This window comes from Pongo pygmaeus, chromosome 11, assembly GCF_028885625.2.
Source record: "Pongo pygmaeus isolate AG05252 chromosome 11, NHGRI_mPonPyg2-v2.0_pri, whole genome shotgun sequence".
NCBI lineage: Eukaryota > Metazoa > Chordata > Mammalia > Primates > Hominidae > Pongo > Pongo pygmaeus.
In genome coordinates this window covers 127,681,211-127,702,608 of record NC_072384.2, presented here as the reverse complement: position 1 = coordinate 127,702,608, position 21,398 = coordinate 127,681,211, and the positions used below count along the sequence as shown (strand labels likewise).

The window sequence follows — 21,398 nt, the reverse complement described above, 5'->3', positions numbered from 1 at the left end:
TTTTCATTAGTAAATGCAATTTAGTATAATTCAGAAGTTGTACTGTTGCGTGCAAACACAGTAATTAGGAAGGCAGAAACATTCATTTTATGGATTGAAGGATTTAACTGTGGGTGCAAAAATTGAAGCACAAGATTGTCTGATGCAGCTGACGAACAGTGTTAAGACTTTGCATGGTCTCAGTGGGCAATGCGTTGCTTAAATTAAATGAGAATGAGATAATTTGTCACCCAGTCACTTTTTTTTTTTTTTTAAGGCATGTTTGTGCTTGTTTGTAGGGAGAACTAGGACTGGTTGGAGATCCTGGGCTATTTGGATTAATTGGCCCAAAGGTAAAAAGTGAGCCTATTTTAATATATCCTGATAAAAGTTTATATCCTTAATATTATGTAATTTATTTTTAAAAGTATTGCCAGGAATCATTCAAGAATGTAATTTTTAGAAGAGATACAGTTAATTTTTTATTCAATTGTTACATTAGTCTGTTTTTCATGTTGCTGATAAAGACATATCCAAGACTGGACAATTTACAAAAGAAAGAGGTTTAATGGGCTTACAGTTCCACGTGGCTGGGGAGGCCTCACAATCTTGGAAGAAGGCAAGAAGGAGCAAGTCACGTCTTACATGGATGGCAGCAGGCAAAGAGAGAGCTTGTACAGGGAAACTCCTATTTTTTAAAACCATTATCTTGTGAGACTCATTCACTATCACAAGAATAGCGCAGGAAAGGCTGGGTGTGGTGGCTCAAGCCTGTAATCCCAGCACTTTGGGAGGCCAAGGCAGGCAGATCATGAGGTCAGGAGATCGAGACCATCCTGGCTAACACGGTGAAACCCCGTCTCTACTAAAATACAAAAACAAAATTAGCCAGGCATGGTGGCAGGCGCCTATAGTCCCAGCTACTTGGGAGGCTGAGGCAGGAGAATGGCGTGAACCTGGGAGGCGGAGCTTGCAGTGAGCAGAGATCGTGCCACTGCACTCCAGCCTGGGTGACAGAGCGAGATTCCATCTCAAAAAAAAAAAAAAAGAATAGCTCAGGAAAGACCCACCCCCACAATTCAATTACCTCCCACTGGGTTCCTTCCACAACAGGTGGGAATTGTAGGAGTTACCATTCAAGATGAGATTTAGCTGGGGGCACAGCCAAACCATATCAGTTGTCCCTCGTTGTCTGTGGGAGATTAGTTTCAGAACCCCTAGGCTACCAAAATCCTCAGATGCTCAAGTCCCTGATGTAAAATGATGTAGTATTTGCATAATACTTACACGCCCAATCTTGTATTTTAAATCATCTCTGGATTACTTATAATCTCTAATACAATGTAAATGCTATGTAAACAGTTGTCATATTCTATTGTTTTATTATTTTTATCGTTGGATTTTTATTATTTTAAAAATATTTTGTATAAGAGTGCTGACTGTATATTACTTTAATGCATGCTGTGCGTTATGCATGATTATCATATTATCATATCCATGTCATATTAAGCATTATTATGTTCTACATTTGAGAAGTGATCCTTTTGAAGATGAATAATCATGAGAATTTAAAAAAATGCATGGGCTTATTGAGATTAGAAACAGAGGGCCTCTTAGAGAGTTTTCTGCTTTTAACACCACTGCATTTTTTCTTTCCTTTTTAACTTCTGTGATCTGACATCTGGCACTTGCTCAGCATGTGCAAGGGAATTGTGTTCCCTTAAAGCCATGGTGGCATTAAAGGGACATGATTTAGGGGGACACTATTTGCTGCTAAAATAAAATGTAGATTCAGACCTTGTTAGGTGAATAAACTATTTGTCATCGATGCCAAGTTAGACGTTAATGCTCATAGTATATCTAAGAAACTTGGTGACATCAGAGGTATCCAATTTATAGGCATAGAATAATTTCATTGGAGTTAAATTTCTTTTCTTTTGTGGAAGCTTTGTGACTTGCTATTTACTTCCACTACTTGTAGGTAAGAGATTATATGCATCTTTGCTGCTCCTAAAACTCCATGGATGCTTCATTTCTCTATTCAGCCCATAATCTCTGCTTCTTATATGAATGGGCACATGGTCATTCTAATATTGGTTTAATGCCAGGCAACATGAGTAAAATTAATATTCCTTTAAAAAGTGAATGAATGAATGATTTCAGGGGGATCCTGGAAATCGAGGGCACCCAGGACCACCAGGTGTTTTGGTGACTCCACCTCTTCCACTCAAAGGTTTGTGTTCCTATTCAGTTCCTCCATAAATTATGCAGAAATAGGAGTTGAGTGGCCAGGACAGAAGAGTCTGGCCCAGTATTTCCATAGCTTGCACACTAGGCAGGCTGAATGCGTGAACTGTAGCATGAGTGTATAATTATACATGTGCCTGAGGTTTTTTTCAGTACATATACTGTATGCTGGGATTTTTATTGTCATCTTTCAGAAAGTCTTTTTTTAATCGCTAAAAATTGTATGAAACTATTTTACTGGCTGGGTTCAGTGGCTCACGCCTGTAACCCTAGTACTTTGGAAGTCCGAGGCAGGCAGATCACTTGAGGTCAGGAGTTCGAGACCAGCCTGGCCAACATGGTGAAACCCCGTCTCTACTAATAATACAAAAATTAGGTGGGTGTGGTGGCACATGCTTGTAATCCCAGCTACTTGGGAGGCTGAGGCAAGAGAATCACTTGAACCTGGGAGGTGGAGGTTGCAGTGAGCTGAGATCATGCATTCCAGCCCAGGCAACAGAGGGAGACTCCATCTGAAAAACAAAAACAAAAACAAAACTATTTGACTAACACCTATCAAGATGCTGCCACCGAAAGGAGTAGCCTAAATCAATGACAAAGAGCCCCATTCAAAGTTCACGTGTCTGAGGAAGAGGCACAGCCAAGGGGGTTCACATTTAAGATATTTAGTTTTAAATGTAATGAGAAGCTGCAAAAAAGTCTCCTAATTATACTTTACTGAGTCTCACAAACAGTAATTGTTGTCTGAATTTTAAAATGCACATATCATTTGTTTATTCTCATGTGCCATTATCTTTGGCAGGCCCACCAGGGGACCCAGGGTTCCCTGGCCGCTATGGAGAAACAGGGGATGTTGGACCACCTGGTCCCCCAGGTCTCTTGGGCAGACCAGGGGAAGCCTGTGCAGGTACGGATGCCCTGATGCCCTGGCTTTTACAGGTCAGATTTCCTGCATCATCATCAGCACCAGTAGCTTTCAACCATAGCTGATATTGGAATCACCTTAGGATTGTGTAAAATAATACTGATGCCTGTGCACACCCCAGACCAAGAATGTTGGACTCTTGGGAGATGGGCCTGGGGATCTGATACTATAGAAGCGCTCCTGTATTTGTAACATATAGCCAAGGTTAAGAACCACTGAACTCAAACCAATTAATCACTTACTTGGGAGGAATACAGGTTTCTCAGTTGCACCCCGGAACATTCAATCAATATCACAGGGGTGTTGTAAGGAATATGTGTGTATAACAACAGGCCTCCCACAAAGTTATCGCATGCAGATAAGGCTTGGAAACCACTGCTAGGATTAGTGTTTCCCCATGTTTTCCCACCCTTCTGGAAGGCTCTCCCTGTTGACATCTACTTGTAAAATTTAGTACATTCACCTAATCCCGCGCTTAAATCTCCTGCATGAAAGGTGGAAGTAAAAATTATGATTAAAAAAACTTTCATTTGTAATTACTTTGAAATAGTCTTCTTCCCTCGCCTCAAAAACAAAAATAAGAAAATGATGGGCCACACTGGCATTTGGTAAAAAGCCTGGGAAACAGTCCTGTTGTCATAAGGACTTTGAACTCCTTCAGGTGCTGCGCTGGTTAATATTCCTAGTAAGATTAGGAATTGAGGTTTAGAGGGTATTTGCAGTCTGTGAACCCAGGAGAACTGATTAAACCTGTGAGGAGAAAAGTCTTGAGTAAATGTAGTTTTACCCAGCCTGTGTCTCTTGTTATATTTACCGAGAAGAGGTGAGAAGTTTTCTGAGATGTTCGACTGCTAACTACAAAACTCTTGTTTAATCTTCCATGCATCTAGCTTTCAGTTTGCAGGATTCAATAACCACAAAGGTGGAAAAGCCTTGTCTAGTTCACTTAACCTTCAGATAGCACAGCCTTAGCCTAACTGACCCAGGAGTATATAAATAATGTAGAGTATTCCATTGGTCAGAAAGCACTGGACTCTGGTCTTTGAATTCTCCAATCAGGCTTGTTTGCAATAGAATAGTGTCTACAGTGATTAAAGTGAAGATCTAATAGTAAGTAACAAGTGTCTCTAGTGGATTCAAACCCAGGAAACCTCTTAATTCACAAGGTTTTAAAAAATAAATTAACCCAATAGCTTTCAAATCTAGACTATGACCCATAGTAAGAAATGCATTTGATTTTACATTACATTTATATGCAAAACATATACATTTACATTACACAAACATGTATGTATCCATATGTACAGGTGATTCAGACAAAAATATACAAAAGTATACATTTTTGGTATGTGACACACTCTTCTATCCCATTCATTTCTTTTATAATAAAACAAATTTAATGCTGTCACAACTTACTCTATTGACTTCATGCTCTACAGTTGGGTGGACAGTACTGCAATATGCCACACACTGTAGCCCATTCTCCCTGTTGGCAGGTGGTTAAGCATTCTTCCTGGCAATGGGACAAGGCAGCAGGCAGCACCCAGGTTCATCCAATGACTGATTGTATTGAGTCCACATCAGGTCTTAGAAATGGCTTGAAGACAAGATGGCAGCCAAATCCACAGGAGCTCATTTTCATTTTGTTCTAAGCACAGGAGTGTATCTAGTCCTATTATATACTTGTATATATAATTTGTAGATAATTATAGATATTATTGTTAATATCTATAGTATTTACTATATATACAATGTATACAATATCTTATAGATAATTTGGTAATTATCTACAGTATTTACCATGAGATAAGCACAGTTTCAGAGTCAGACACTTGTAATCAAATCCCACCTTAGCATTTAGTGAAAGCCATATAGTATAATGTGGTACAGTGAAATACTTAATGCATTTGCACTATGAGCTAGAAAAGTTCCAATTTCTCCTACTTGCAAGCTGTGTGATCTTGGACATTTATTAAACCTCTCTGTACATCAGTTTTCTTATCTGTAAAACAAGGTCTTGGGGTTGAAAGAAATAATACGTATACAGCCTTTAGACTGCAGTCTAGTGTATAGTAAAGACTCAATATATTAGCTATTATTACCACAGATATTTGGCCTAAACTTTCTGTGCCTTATCTATAAGGTATAAACTTTGCAGGATTGTTCGAGGAGTGAATATGTTTGTAAGTCTACTGAAGCCCAGCACATATGGACACAATAATGACAGCCATTAATTTAATAAACATGCTACATTACTGATTACTGACAGGGTTTCAGTTATCTCTTGCTGAAAAAATTTCCTAAAACCTAGTGGTTTGAAACAATAGCAATCAGTACAGTACCTCTCACTCTTTCTGCAGTTTAAGAGTTCAGGAAGGGGGCTGGGCCTGCCTGGACACCTCTCTGATTTCTCTTGTGTAGCCTCAGGAGCCTCCCTGGGTGGGCTCTGTACTAAGGCTTCCTTACAATATGGTAGCTTCTTATCGTTGCTTATATGGTAGCTCAGAACTCCAGTCTCAAGAGTTTTGGCTCACAAGGCAGAAGCTGAATCATCTTTTCTAATGGCCTCATTCAGAGGGAGGGAACACACCCACCTTTTGATAGAGACATGTCAAAGTTCAACCAGAGGGTGTGGGACAGAGCTCCCGTGATGGCCATCTGTGAAAAACGCAGTCTTCCACAGAGAGGATCTGGAGCCAGACACGCTTAGGAAAAAAGCTGTGAGAGGTGGTCACTCTCACAGAGGCTTCCAGCTATCTTTTTTTTTTCTTTTTGAGATGGAGCTTCGCTCTTGTTGCCTAGGCTAGAGTACAAGAGTGCAATGACACGATCTTGGCTCACTGCAACCTCCGCCTCTCAGGTTCAAGCGATTCTCCTGCCTCAGCCTCCCAAATAGCTGGGATTACAGGCACCTGCCACCATGCCCAGGTAATTTTTGTATTTTTAGTAGAGATGGGGTTTCACCATTTTGGCCAGGCTAGTCTCAAACTCCTGACCTCAGGTGATCTGCCTGCCTCGGCCTCCCAAAGTACTGGGATTACAGGCGTGAGCCACCGGGCCTGGCCAGCTTTCAGCTATCTTTAAGCCAAAGACAGCAGCAAGGGGAGTAGGATGTCAAGGGGAAGCAGGATTTCCTGCTGTTGCATTATTCGTTTTGACCTCATCTGAGCACACTGAACATTCACTGAGCATGTGCTCTTGCTGGATATTACACTAAGCTTCTTACATGGATTATTTTATTTAATCCTCATAACAAGCCTCTGGAGATATATACAGAATACTCAATAAGTTAAATAACCTGCTTAAGGTCTCCTGGCTAGAGAGGGAAAGGCTAAGTTCAAATCTGGCACCTCCATCCTTCCCCATCAACCTGGACTGCTGTGATAAGTACAATATTTTATGTTCTACGTAGATGATTATGTGAGTCTATATTTTTACCCACTAAATATGCTAATATGTTTATTTGGATTATTTTTACCAAGTTATCAAGGTAGAAAGATTGAAAAAGTAATCATTTTAATTAAATCAAATATGTTTCTTCCCCAATAACCCTAAAGAGTGGGGAAAAGATAAGAAAATCTGATTGTCTAAACCCATTTCTTTCCACTGTGTGCTTATTTCAAAGGAGGCAAGACATTTTAATGGCTGGGATATTGTCTTTATTTTTGAGCTATGTTTTTTTCTTTTAATGCAGTTTATTCAAATTATTATAACTCCTGCTTTATGGCTAGTAATCTGTTCTGTGGAAAAGCAAACTTTATACATCACTTTTTTTTTTCTACTTCTGAAAGTTGTCATCTAGAGCATTAGCAAATAGCTTTATGGAGATATCACTGACATATAAAAATTGTTTATATTTAAGATACACAGCTTGGTGTTCTGATATATGTATACATTGTACAATGATCACCACATTCCAGCTAATTAACCTATTTGTCACGTCTACATAGTTATCATTTGTGGGAGGTGGTGAGAAGATTTATTTTAGATCTAACCTCTTAGCAAAATTCAAATATAAGATACAGTATTGTTAACTATCATTTTCATGCTGTACATTAGATCTCTGGAACTTATTTATCTTGCATGACTAAGACTTCGTACCCTTTGACCAACATCACTCCATTCCTCTCTTCCCCCAGCCCCTGGGAACCACCATCCTACTCTCTGCTTTTATGAGTTTGACTATTTTAGATTCCACATATAAGTGAGACCATGCAGTATTTCTTTCTGTGTCTGGCTTATTTCACTTAGCATAATGGCCTTCAGCTCCATCTCTTTCCCTTTAAAAAATTCGACAACCTAAGCAAGTGTGTACTGATCTTGATTTCTTCTACAGAGACATTTACTCTGAGAGTATATGTAATTTTCATTCTTGATTTATCTTGCAGGCATGATAGGACCCCCTGGGCCACAAGGATTTCCTGGTCTTCCTGGGCTTCCAGGAGAAGCTGGTATTCCTGGGAGACCTGATTCTGCTCCAGGAAAACCAGGGAAGCCAGGATCACCTGGCTTGCCTGGAGAACCAGGCCTGCAGGGCCTCCCAGGATCAAGTGGTAAAGTACTCCTTATTTGTATTCATTAACATTTATGCTGCTTTTGATATTAGCAGTGTCACTAAGAAAGCATAGTTTTTAAAATATTTTAAAAGTTATATGATGTTTCATGAGCTAAGTTGGTAGTCTTTTACAAACAAATAAACTGAAGTTGGACTTTCACATCAATTAAAGTATGTGCAATCATTTGGTTAGGAGTTTCAGTGTAAATGATAGAACTTTGTAAAATAATACCAGTTTTTTTAAAATGTAGTTTTAATTTTCATCAGAGTTATATATGGGCTTGGTTTGTGACTGCCCGGTGGGTTTATTTTGCCCACTGCCCAGGGAGAGCTGATTTGTCGAGAGAGGGGAATTGCAATAGAGAAAGCATTTAACATACATAGAGCTGGCTAAATGGAAGACTGGAGTTTTATTATTACTAAAATAATAAATGAAATATAAATAAAAATAAAAAAGACTCTCTGAAAATTTGGAGGCTAGGGTTTTTTAAAGATAGTTTGGCAGGCAGGGGGCTGTGGATGAAATCATGGGGATGTGGAAAATGGTCCTCATGTGTTAAATCCACTTCTGGGTGGGGGCCACGGGACCCTTGAGTCATGAGTCTTGGGTCTAGGTGCAGCCATCCAGTCATCAGAAATGCAAAAGTCTGAAAAGACGTCTCAAAAGGCCAATCTTAGGTTTTATAATAGTGATATCATTTATAGGAGTAATTGGGGAGATTGCAAATCTTGTGATCTCTGGAATAATAATGCTGCTAATTATTTAAGTATACCTACATCTTAGCAGAATACAGGCCCTTCTTGTTTTGTTTTGTTTACCTGGTGGTCTTTTATTAGCATTATGAAGGCAGTTTAGTTTTGGGAAGGGCTATTATTATTTAAACTATAACTAAATTCTTTCAAAGTTAGCTTGGCCCATGCTCAGAAATGGCCAAGGGCAATTTAGAGGCTGAAGACAAGGTGAAGTTATTTAGGTCATATCTCTTTCACTGTCGCCATTTTTTCACTGTGAGAATTTTTGCAAGGGCAGTTTCAGGTTTAAGACTCAAACTGTTCTACAAGGTGTGGTATGGATAACTGAAATCCCCCACAACTCCTTCTCCTAATCCTTCCTCTCCAAGGGCAATCATTTCAACACATGTTGCTGGATGTTTTGTTATTTGCCTCTATACTGACATTCAATGTACTTGTATTGCTATTTCTCAATTTTTCCAATTCAGCATTATCTTTTGACTTTCCTCTACGGAAGATGAAGTTAGCTTTCTTTCACCAACCCCTCAGCTGACACGTGCACATTTTCTACTCCCACAACTACAATACAATTATTGTCATAATTTGGTTACATAAATATTCAGAGTTTACACTGAATAGTTGGTTATATAAGGGCCATTCACCAACTGAGCCATATAATAGTATAAATTATTGCTTTTCCAGAACATCTTGTCAATTGTCTTGTTTCCTTTGTCTGTTTGCTTGGTTTTCAATATACTTATAATTTAACCTCAAACTGCCCAGAATTATCTAAATTTCATCATTATACACTCTAACTCATTAACTATTCTATTAGTATTAGCTCTTTGAATAAATCTCCCCTGTGGCTTTTTCAGTTGTTCAGATTAGGTCAGGTTGCATTTTTTAATTTGTTGCCAGAATACTGTCTTGAGATCTTCCTTTACCAATATCCTGAGACTTTCTTTCCTCCATCCTCTCTCTTTCTCTGGGGCCCTCTATTTCCCATATATTTTTTAATGCTTTACTACCTCATTATATTTCCTGGGGAAAAGTGTAAATAAAAGGGCAAAGCTGGGAGATCTTGCTTGTCTGAAAATGCCTCAATTCTGCTGTGGACTTTGATTGCTAGTTTGGCTGAATATAAAATTTTAGTTAGGAAATCTTTCTCCCTCAGGATTTTGAGGGCATTTTCTATTGTTTCCTAGCTTCCAGTGTTGGCTACTGAGAACTCATAACATTTAGATACTTGATTTTTTGGTTTTGAAATCCATTTGCCTTTCTGGAAGCTCATAGGAGCTCTTTTTTTTGGTTTGTTTTTGGGGTCTTAAATTCCACTTGATTTGCCTTAGTGTGGGTACATTTGTACTGGCTTGCACACAGTCAGTAAGCAGTTTTAATCCAGCATGTAGCCTTCATGTCTTGTCTTGTCTTGTCTTGTCTTGTCTTTCTTTCTTTCTTTTTTTTTTTCTTCCTGAGACAGAGTCTTACTCTTGCCCCGGCTGGAGTGCAGTGATGCAATCTTGGTTCACTGCAACCTCTGCCTCCCTGGTTCAAGCGATTCTCCTACCTTAGCCTCCTGAGTAGCTGGGATGGCAGGCCCATGCCACCACACCCAGCTAATTTTTTGCATTTTTTTGGTAGAGACAGGGTTTCACCATGTTGGCCAGGCTGGTCTCAAACTCCTGACCCCAGGTGATCTGCCCCCCTTGGCCTCCCAAAGTGCTGGGATTATAGATGTGAGCCACCATGCCTGGACCTATATCCTTCATTTCTGAAAAATTTTCTTCAAGTGTTTCTTTGCACTCGATCTTAGCCAAAAGGCTGAGAAGAGATCAAGTGTCCTTTGAAAACATTGTCTCCTCCATTTTTTCCTTCTTTTTTCTCTTTCTGGACTCTGTCAGAAAATCAATCCTACATGTCTTTTTTTTTTTTTTTTTAACCTTTACTCTATTACTCTCCAGCTGTTTATTTTTCTGTAACACTTTCTGGGAGATTTCCTCAATTCTACATTACAACCCTCCACCTGAATTTTTAAATTTCTGCTCTCATGATCTATCTATATCTATATCTATATCTATATCTATATCTATATCTATATCTATATCTATTTTAATTTCAATGATTTTCAATTGCTGTTGTTCTCTTTTAATGTTTCCTTTTGTAGCAGGCTGTTCATGTTTCAGGGATGCAATACTCTCCCTCATCTTCTGTTTTAATTATAAAATAAATTAAAATAGCTTGCTGTGATGCGTTTTTCTTCTACGTTTTTTTGGCGGGGGTAGTAGGGGGTCTATTTTCTTTCCCGGCTGCCAATTTCAGGAAGGGGATCTTTGGTCTGTTTTTTTTAAACAAATCATCCTGTTTTGGACCTCACTGTTGTTCTTATTCCAGAGGTACAGATTCTTGAAATTTAGGAGACATTTCTGGGGTAAATCAGGTTCTTTCTCAGCTTTCTAAGCTTCCTGCTTCAAATTCAGCTTTTTTTTTTTTTTTTAAGGATCTGCCAAATTCTTTTACTCGTTGTTGCTGGTTCCTCTCCCTTTTTCCTTGTCCTGTGGGTTTATGCTTATTTTTATTTATTTATTTATTTTATTTATTTACTTACTTACTTATTTATTTATTTTGAGACGGAGTCTCATTCCGTCGCCCAGGCTAGAGTACAGTGGTGCGATCTCAGTTCACTGCAACCTCTGCCTCCCAGGTTCAAGCTATTCTCCTGCCTTGGCCTCTCAAGTAGCGGGGATTACAGGCACGCACCACTGCGGCTGGCTAATTTTTGTGATTTTTGCAGAGACGGGGTTTTTACCATGTTGGCTAGGCTGGTCTCAAACTCCTGACCTCAAGCAATCCACCCACCTTGGCCTCCCAAAGTGTTGGGATTACAGGTGTGAGCCACCGCACCAGGCTGGTTTATGGTTTTTTATAATATTATTTTTCTCTACTGTGATTTGGGGAGGATGCCAGACTGTTTGCATTTTATCTGTCATCTTTAACTGACATCTCTGAAATTTTGTTTTTATAAGCTCTGATTTTCCATTTTCTTCATTAGCTAATAATTGATCGCTGAGTGGGGGAATATCTTTGCCATACACTGAATCCATTTTTTTGTTTTTTTGTTTTGTTTTGTTGTACATTATCTTGTTTTGCAACCCATTAATTTAAGGTAGGGCTGAGATTAGGGTTGGCTTTATCAATGGTTATGGTAGCAGAAGCATGCCATAACCACTGCATCATCTATATGTGTGTATATTCTTATTTCAGACAGAAACAATCCTAGGAAAACAAGGGAGCAAAGAATGGGGTTGGTAAAGGAAGCACGTGGGGGAGGATGTGAGTGTAAAAGTCACTTGTTCTATAGAAGACAGTCAGAAAAATTATGTGATTCTCTCTACCCACCCCCTTACCTCCTCGACAGCGACATACTGTAGTGTTGGGAACCCTGGACCACAAGGAATAAAAGGCAAAGTGGGTCCCCCAGGAGGAAGAGGCTCAAAAGGAGAAAAAGGCAAGTAGGCACCAAAGGTAGAATTTCTAGATGACAACTGTACATGGACGATCGGGGGGCATTTCTGAGATGTGTAATGTGGCATTTCATTCAGATTTGTTACTCACCTTAGTCACCCACTAGAGTACTCCATTAAGTGCTATGCGATTACAAGTCACTGAAAAGTCAAAGCCTTGTGTCTTATATATTTATAAAGCCTTGTGTCTTATATATTATAAAAGTCAAAGCCTTGTGTCTTATATATTTATATATATATATATATAAAGGAAACATTTGCCTGCCATGAATTTTGCCTGCAAATGGTGACTTTGCTCACAAGGTGCTCTTGATTCCTTGAGAGTGGCAGTGATAGGACAGTATTGATGTTTGATTTTTGTGGGACCTATATTTCCCAGACTCATCAATTGCCTGTCTCTCTGTTTCTCCACTCTAAATTGTTTGGAGTTGTTTTGGGCAACTGAGTCAGGTGGGTGTGACAGCATCAACACAGATGAGGAGTCTGACTACCCTGAAGACATTTGTTTAAGACAAAAAGTCCTGATAATTGGAAAATACATTGTGGTGAATTATCAATTATAATATTCAATGCAATCAAAATCCTTCTTCATGTATTATTTCGTCTCCTTAATTGTTTAGGGTTTGTGCACTCACCAATTAATTTTTTTAGTTTTTTTCAGGAGGAACCAAAGGACAGGCTTTTAAAACTTTTAAAAATAAAAAAGTTGAATTATTTTTAACATTTCTTCAGTAGAATTGGATATCAGCTTTTCCCTAGAATTTGTCAGGATAAATTTATTAAGGAACAAAACCCTCCATTTGTTTAGAAATGTTATGCCCACCCTACATCCCATGCCTAGGCACCCCACACAGTGCCCCGTGCTACACCCAGCCCCCACAGCACGTGCTCTCAATTGTCTGCAATAAGTGCATATCAGACTCTTTGTTCTTAATTTAGGCTATTGGTTTTGTACAGTGAAGCCCTTATTGGGGATTTTATTCAGGAAATATGACAAATCTGCCATTGATCCTCTGTCTAGGAAATGAAGGACTCTGTGCCTGTGAGCCTGGTCCCATGGGCCCCCCTGGGCCTCCAGGACTTCCTGGGAGGCAGGGGAGTAAGGGAGACTTGGGGATCCCTGGCTGGCTTGGAACAAAAGGTGATCCGGGACCTCCTGGTGCTGAAGGACCTCCAGGGCTACCAGTGAGTACCTCTTACCAGTCATCTTTCTAGTTAAAAGAGACACTGTATTAGTCTGTTTTCACACTACCATAAAGATACTACCCAAGACTAGGTAATTTATTAAGGAAAGAGGTTTAATTGACTTGCAGTTCTGCATGGGTGGGGAGGCCTCAGGAAACTTACAATCATGGCAGAAGGGGAAGCAGGCATGTCTTACATGACAGCAGGTGACAGAGAGCATGAACGGGGAAGAGCCCTTTATAAAACCATCAGATCTCATGAGAACTCACTCACTATTGTGAGAACAGCATGGGGGAAACCCTCCCCATGATCCAGTCACCTTCTACCAGGTCCCTCCCTCGACACATGGGGATTATGGCGATTACAATTCGAGATGAGATTTGGGTGGGGTCACAAAGCCAAACCATATCAGACATGTAGAGATAAAAATCGAGGTGCCTCTTTCTAATTTATAGTGTGATATATGATTTATGTTTTGAACCTACAAACATTATGCTAATGACTACAGAAACAGTATATTTATTCATCCATTCATCCATCATTTACTTATTCAACTAATTGGTATTATTGAGTGCCTACTATGTTCTAGGCCTTGTTTCAGGTGCTGGGGATACAGCAGGGACCAGAGCCCAGTTTCTGCCCTCCTAGAGCTTCAGAGAGGACACAGACCATCTAACAGATCAGCAAGTAAATATCCAGCATGTCATGTGGTGATAAAAGCCATCACCATCAATTGTAGCTGGAGAGAAGAGAGAGGGGCAGAGCAGGAAATGAAGTCAAGGAACTGGCAGGAGGTTAGGAAGGGCTGCAGAGCATGGGGCTTTACAGATGGGTCAGGTCTGAGCCTTTACTCTAGACTACATGAAACAGCCAGGGGAGAGTTTTAAGAAGAGCGAGACAATAGTTTTAAATGGATCACTCACTCTGGTTGCTCTGTGCAGCATAGACCATAAGGATAAGGGACATTGGCTGGGAGATGAGCTGGGAGGCTGCTGTGTAATCCTGGTGAGATATGACAGCCAATGCCTTAATGTGGTCGTGCTGGATGTGGTGCAAGGTGGTCAGATTCTGGATATATTTTGAAGATAGAGCCAAGAGGTTGGCTGTTAGTTTGGACATAGGATATAAGGAAAAGAGAAGTAAGGGACAGAACCAAGGTTTTTTGTTTGAGCCACTGGAAGAAGGCAGTTGCCATGTACTGAGATGGGAAGGCAATGGAAGGAGTGGGCATTGGGTGAGGAAAGAAAGCAGTACTATTTGAGACATTTCAAGTTAGAGATGCCTATTATACAGTCCAGTCAAGAAGTCAAGTAGGCAGTAGGATGATATTCAACTTAAGGATTCAGATGAGAGGTTTGGGCTGGGGTTATAAATACTGGCTTTGTCAGAGTTTATGTGATATCGTGCCAGAGAGTGGGTGAGATTTACCTCAAGATGGTTCTCATTTGGTGAAAGTCACAGATGAAGCGGGTTGAGGCAGAGCCTCTCAGCTGTCTGATTCCTCATAATAAAAGCACTGCCCACTGGGGTACTCCCCTGGAGACTGGAGAGAGCCGTCTGTCCCCTCCTTATTAACAAGGCTCAATCCTGGGATGGCCTGGAACTTGACCATCAAGCCCCAAAGGACTTTTTTCCATTTTCCCTGGAAAATCTCATGAAAATAAGGTTCCAACCTGAGAGACTTAAGTGAAGTTAATGATTAAGGTGTCCCAGCAGTACCCATGTCACATGTGCAAAGCCCACTGGCCACCTCTGCTCAATAGGACGCTAGGTCCTTAATGCATGTATGTGCGTGAGCATGGCTGCAATTGTTAAGTAGTTTGCATTTTATTGTCTCCTTTTTAAATTCAACATTTTACTGTAGTGATTTTTGTGTGTGTTGGTACTTAATCTTCTTAGTGAAGATTTATTGGCTCTAAAATATTTTTGTGGCTTCCTGTTGAGTTGCTACTTAGGGCTAACATCTTTGAGTGAGGACTGCTTGTTTATCTAGGGTTATCATGGCTAAGGTTTACTTAATTCAGTTGCTCTATGAGGCTTTACTTTGTAGGCTGGCCACGTTTCTGATGTTTGTTGTGTATATGATTCTGTCCGTATGGCTTCTCTGCATTAAATTCATTACATTGTGGTCATAGTCAGGGACCAGGGTCATACCATGGGGCACTAGGGAAGGAAAGGGTAGAGAAGGGAGGGGAGGGGGAGGAGAAGGGGAAGGGAGAGAAGAAAAGGAAGGGAAAGAAAGAAAGGAAAAGAAGGAGGGAAGAAAAGAAGGGAAAGGAGGAAGGGAAGGACAGACAGAAGAGCATGAAAGACAGTGCAGACTATGGGGTGCTCTCGCTCATGGGGGCTCTCCATCCTCCCTACATCTCCTCTCTCTGGAGATGGTCTGCTGGTCTCTGGCCCTAGCAGCCACAGATTGGTAGGAAAGTAGAAAACAGAAAATTAGGCTTAAGTTCTTTGCAATTGTTTATATAATTGAACCAAGTCTTTGCATTCATTGCCTTAGCCTGATGGCGCTCCCTAGGATGGGATTTCCGGCCAGGATGCTCTAGTGCAAGGCACTAGGGCCTAGGAGCAAGTGGACCAGCTTCAGATCCCATCTCCGACATTTGGGAGCTCTGCAGTCTTCTGAGTTTTACTTGCAGCATTTATAAAATGGATATAAGAACACCATCTTAGAGGCTTGTTGGTAAGAATTCAATTGAGTCATGTGTTTTGCACACTGTATAAGATACATACCAGTGAATTAAAGTCCAGGAGGCTGCAGAGCGAACCAAAGGTCACAAACTGTCACAGGCTGATAAAGTTGGGATGTGTGCCCCCTCCAAATCTCATGTTGAAATGTAATCCCCAGGGTTTGAGGTGGGGCCTGGTGGGAGGTGTTTGGGTCATGGGGATGGATCCCTCATGAATGGCTTAGCTCCATCCCTTTGGTGATGAGTGAGTTCTTGCTCAGTTAGTTCACAGGAGATCTGGTTGTTTAAAGGAGTCTGGGACCTCCTGCTTTCCTCTCTTGCTTCCTCTCTCACCATGTGATACACTGGCTTCCCACTTCACCTTCTGCCATGATTGGAAGCTTCCTGGGGGCTTACCAGAAGCTGAGCAGATGCTGGTGCCAGGCTTGTACAGCCCGCAGAACCATGAGCCCCTTTTCTTTATAAATTACCCAGCCTCAGGTATTTCTTTATAGCGACACAAAAATGGACTAATATATGGGCTATTTCTGACCTGCTGGAATATTTGGTTGTGTCCTCATGGTGTTTGTTTTTGAGTTATTAATGTGAGGTTTATGGCTTCTCCTGAGATATTAGAAGTTTATGAACACAAGGTTATTGCGTTCCCACTGCTGCTGTGGCTGTGGGCTGATTCCCCCCAAGCCTACCCACCTGTTCCCCTTGGACTGGACAGGCGCCACCCCTGTAGGCATCTGCAGTTGATGTCCCTTATCTAGACTGAACAACTAGGATATGCCTGGCAGAGAGGAAGTGTTTTTTTGTTTTGTTTTGCTTTTGCTTTTTTTTGGTGGAATTTCGCTCTTGTCGTCCAGGCTGGAGTGCAATGGTGCAATCTCAGCTCACTGCAACCTCTGCCTCCCGGGTTCAGGCGATTCTGCTGTCTCAGCCTCTTGAGTAGCTGGGACTACAGGCATGTGCCACCATACCCAGCTGATTTTGTATTTTTAGTAGAGACAGGGTTTCACCTTTTTGGTCAGGCTGGTCTTGAACTCCTGACCTCAGGTGATCCTCCCACTTCGGCCTCCCAAAGCGCTGGGATTACAGGCATGAGCCACCGCACCCAGCCCGGAGAGGAGTTTTTGTTGCTGCTGGGCTTCTATTGTTAGAGTAACACAAGTGTTTGGTGATCTCAGGTCTTAAGATTGTAAAAAGTAGCTCTCTATCAGAAGCTGCTGAGAACCTTTGCCCCAGGAATCTCTTAGGTTACACATTTATTTCACTAGTTAACTGCTGTATTCTCAGTACTCAGAGTAATGCTTGGTTCTTTGTAGTTTTCAAAGAAAACTACAGTAATGGTTTTAGTAATGTTTAGTAACATTTACTAAACAACGGTTTAGTAATGGTTCAGTAATGTTTTCAGTAAATGTTTCTTTAATGAAATCCAATAACAGTTTTCCTTACTAGCTCAAATAAGTCTATGATCTACTCTAGTACTTAAAATTCGACACCTGCAGAGCATTAGAGCAATTCATCATACATTTGAAGTCTCCAATGTGCTGAGTAATAAACTGCTCAGACTCCTGGGATGGGTTCATTCTTCCAAAGTACCAAAGTCTTATTTATTAAGCATTCCACTTTTTTCTCTTTCTGGAAAGAAATTGGTCCAAATGTTATGTGAACAGTTTTCTGTCCTGATAATTTATTCATCAGAAGGGCATTTTCTTTATCCATTTCTTGGGCAGGATACCATATGACGTACACTTTGGCCAGGCCACATTGCTACTTAGGACTAGCATATATAGTAAAAATAAGAATAAAAGAAAACTCAACCTACATTAGTACTTTATGATTTCTAATTCTTTCTAATGTATTGATTTATACTAAGAAATTGGTTCTACGCACCTTTTTGATGGTTCACAGACATTGTACAAACAGGATGCTATACTAGAGTGATATCAGAGATATTGAGTTATGTGTGGATATATTTTTTTTCTCTGCATGAAATGGCTTCCAACCCTTTTGTCCATTTGAGTTTTTATGCCTGTTGTTTGCATTTTTGGCTTCCTCTTCACTGTTACTGCCTGATGATTGCTGATGCCACTGTGCCCATCTCTACTGGTACTCTCCTCCCCTCTATAGTTCTCAGCTTATAAATTAGTACAGCCAGTTAAAAAAAGATAGTTAAGCTTGTTTGAACACATCGTTAGATTGTGTGAAAATAAGACAAGACCAGGTATGGTGGCTTACTCCTGTAGTCTCAACACTTTCAGAGGCAGCAGGATCCCTTAAGGCTAGGAGTTTGAGACCAGCCTGGGAAATACAGCAAGACCTCATCTCTACACACAAAAAAGTAAAATCCAATTAGCCAGGCATGGTGGCATGCGCCTAAAGTTCTAGCTACCCGAGAGGCGGAGGTAGGAGGATCGCTTGAGCCCAGAGGTTTAAGGCTGCAGTGAGTTATGATTGTGCCACTGCACTGCAGCCTGGGGGATGAAGTGAGACCGTGTCTCAAAAAAAGAAAATAAATAAAAAGAAAATACGACAAGGTAGTGGCATCTGTGTGAGCAAAGCAACTGACTTGCTCAGTCATTTTTACCTCCCTCCAATTTCTTTGCTGTGGTTTTTTGATTATTGATATCACTAGGTAAGTAACCTTGGGCTCTGTATGATGTTTCTATAATGGTATTTGAAATGGTGCTTGGCCACCCTAATATTCTGACAATAGGTTCATATATATATATATTTTGACACAGAGTCTTGCTCTGTCACCCAGGCTGGAGTACAGTGGCACGATCTCAGCTCACTGCAACCTCCGCCTCCTGGGTTGAAGTGATTCTTATGCCTCAGCCTCCCAAGTAGCTATGACTACAGGTGTGCACCATCACATCCAGCTAATTTTTGTATTTTTAGTAGGGACGGGGTTTCACCATGTTGGCCAGGCTAGTCTCGAACTCTTGGCCTCAAGTGATCCGCCTTCCTTGGACTCTCAAAGTGCTGGGATTGTAGATGTGAGCCACTGCGCCCAGCCAGGTTCCCATATTTTTGACATGGTTTGATATTCAGTAATATGTAACACTTAAAAAGTATGACTCAAATTATTTAGTTTTTGAGCAATGTTGTAGTTAAGAGATCATGAGCATGTCAGCCAAAATTAGCTATTTACCTGTTATACAGAATAAATATATTAGCTTCAGAAAAGGTTCTTAATTCCTCTTCTCCTGCTCATCAACTTTCCTTAGCAGCACATCACTTTCATGCCTTTTTTTGTCCCAAACTTATCCCTAAACCTCTACCTTCAGCTCTGGTGGCAGCTCTTGTGGTTATCCCACTCTCTTCTTTCCTCTCCATTTCATATTACAAAGCCCATGATAATTACAAAAATTAATTATAAATTTTAATTTGAAGTAGTTGACTCACAAGACGTTGCACAGTCATAAAGTTCCCATGTATGCTTCCCCCAGCTTCCCTAATGATACATACACATAACCATATTTACATAACCACAGTACACTGTCAAAACCAGGAAATGGTCATTGATACAGTCCTCTTAACTCATGTACAGTCCTTATTCAGATTTCACCAGTTTTACATTTCACATGCAGTTCAAGAGCCCCAGTTTTGCAAGATAGGACTACCTTGGAAGGCAGGGAAGTGGAAGAGACCAAGAATGCCAAGCTAGAATCTTTAACAAGAGATTTAGGAGGGAAGGAGAGAGAGATTCAATATGTACAGATGTAACTGTTGACCCATCACAATTAATCTAACTTGTTGCTCTTATTTTTCACCAAGGGAAAGCATGGTGCCTCCGGACCACCTGGCAACAAAGGGGCAAAGGGTGACATGGTTGTATCAAGAGTTAAAGGTGAGCATAATCAATCACTTAACTCCCTGCCATTTTATGAATGATGTATGGACCCTCCTCTTGCAGTAATTTCCCCTGTGACCATAGATCAATTCTATACAATTTAGGATGGTTGCGATTACTTAAAAAAATACTTCCTGCACTTCATAAGATTGTATGAATGTTGAGCCAAATCCCCTGTCTCTTATTTGAAAACATAAATATTCCTTTAGCCACACATTCACATCTTCATTATGGTGAACTTGGGTTTAACTCAAGCCCTCCTTTGGCTTGGCTGGTGTTTATTCACTGCATTACAGTATTCTATATTAGTCACTAATATTTTAGTTGTAAATGAAAGAAGCCCAGCTTGAAATCATTTTTTTAAGTAATTTATTGACCTAAACAAAATGTGAAATATTAAAAGGTAGGGGTTTTTTTTATTAGTAAGAGTTCCCCAGGGACAGAACTAATAGGATATACATATATATGAAAAGGAGTTTATTAAGGAGAATTGACTCATATGATTGCAAGGTGAAACCCCACCACAAGCTGTCTGCAAGCTGAGGAGCAAGGAAGCCAGTAGTGTGGCTCAGCCCCAAAAGTAGTGGCTTTCCTACTTTTGAGTCCAGAAGCCTTAAAAGTAGGGAAGGCTTTTGGCTAACAGTGTGGCCCTCAGTCTGTGGCTGAAGGCACAAGAGCCCTAGCAAACCACTGGTGTAAGTTTAAGAGTCCAAAGGCCGAAGAACCTGGAGAATGATGTCTAAGGGCAGGAAGCATTCAGCACAGGAGAAAGATGAAAGCCAGAAGACTCAGCAAGCCAGCTTATCCCACCTTCTTCCACCTGCTTTGTTCCAGCTGTGCTGGCAGCAAATTGGATGGTGCCCACCCACATTGGCAGTAGGTCTTCCTGTCGCAGTCCGCTGACTCAAATGTTAATCTCCTCTGGCCACACCCTCACAGACACACCCAGCCACAACCCTTTACCAGTTATGTAGGCATCCTTCATTCCAATCAAGTTGACACTTAATATTAACCATCACAGGTTGGCATTAGGACAACCAGATCTGGGCCTCCAGTGGCATCAAGAGGCTCTCCATGTAGCTTTCATCTCACATTGTACCATCTATATTTTCTCCTATCAGACCGATTTTCGTACCCCCAGGCAGCTCCAAGTTCTTACATCCAGAGATGAAGAGAGCCCTGCTTTGTCAGCTCCAAATAGAAAAATAATTTCAGAAAGGACTGATTAGCTTAGGGCAAGTACCCAACTGCAGACCATTCCCCCTTTCCCATGGCCAGGGATAGAGTGCTGTGCTTGGCATCCCAGGTAGGAGAAGATTCTGTGATTGGTACCTTCACACACACCAGCTCCTTGTTGGAATGGGAAAAGGAGCTTTTCCCAAGTAAAGAGATTCAATGGTTCTAGCAATTGTCATTCTCCCCTCTGGCTTTGGCATGTTTTATGTAACTTGGGCAATTGAGATACACAGGAAACTGTACCAACCCAGAATCAAGGTCATTTCTTTATTTTTTGTCCTCTCTATCCTACTTTACCCCCTGCTGATAAGAGCTTGAATATCTTTTGACCTCTATTCCCAGGGCACAAAGGAGAAAGAGGTCCTGATGGGCCCCCAGGATTTCCAGGGCAGCCAGGATCACATGGTCGGGATGGACATGCTGGAGAAAAAGGGGATCCAGGACCCCCAGTATGTAGAATTCTTCTCTTGCTATAGAA

General features: G+C 40.8%; 1 protein-coding gene across 6 annotated transcripts in view; it reads left to right on the top strand.

Moving 5' to 3' along the window:
- The window catches only part of COL4A4 (collagen type IV alpha 4 chain), a 156,814-nt gene that overhangs the window by 62,655 nt on the left and 72,761 nt on the right, over positions 1-21,398 (top strand). For all 6 annotated transcript variants that reach the window (XM_054479332.2, XM_054479330.2, XM_054479329.2 and 3 more), the window contains 8 exons: positions 279-332; positions 2,143-2,212; positions 3,029-3,133; positions 7,540-7,704; positions 11,854-11,943; positions 12,981-13,144; positions 19,609-19,681; positions 21,263-21,369. In XM_054479332.2, coding sequence (XP_054335307.1) covers positions 279-332; positions 2,143-2,212; positions 3,029-3,133; positions 7,540-7,704; positions 11,854-11,943; positions 12,981-13,144; positions 19,609-19,681; positions 21,263-21,369 — 828 coding nt within the window. The remainder of the gene's footprint in view (positions 1-278; positions 333-2,142; positions 2,213-3,028; positions 3,134-7,539; positions 7,705-11,853; positions 11,944-12,980; positions 13,145-19,608; positions 19,682-21,262; positions 21,370-21,398) is intronic.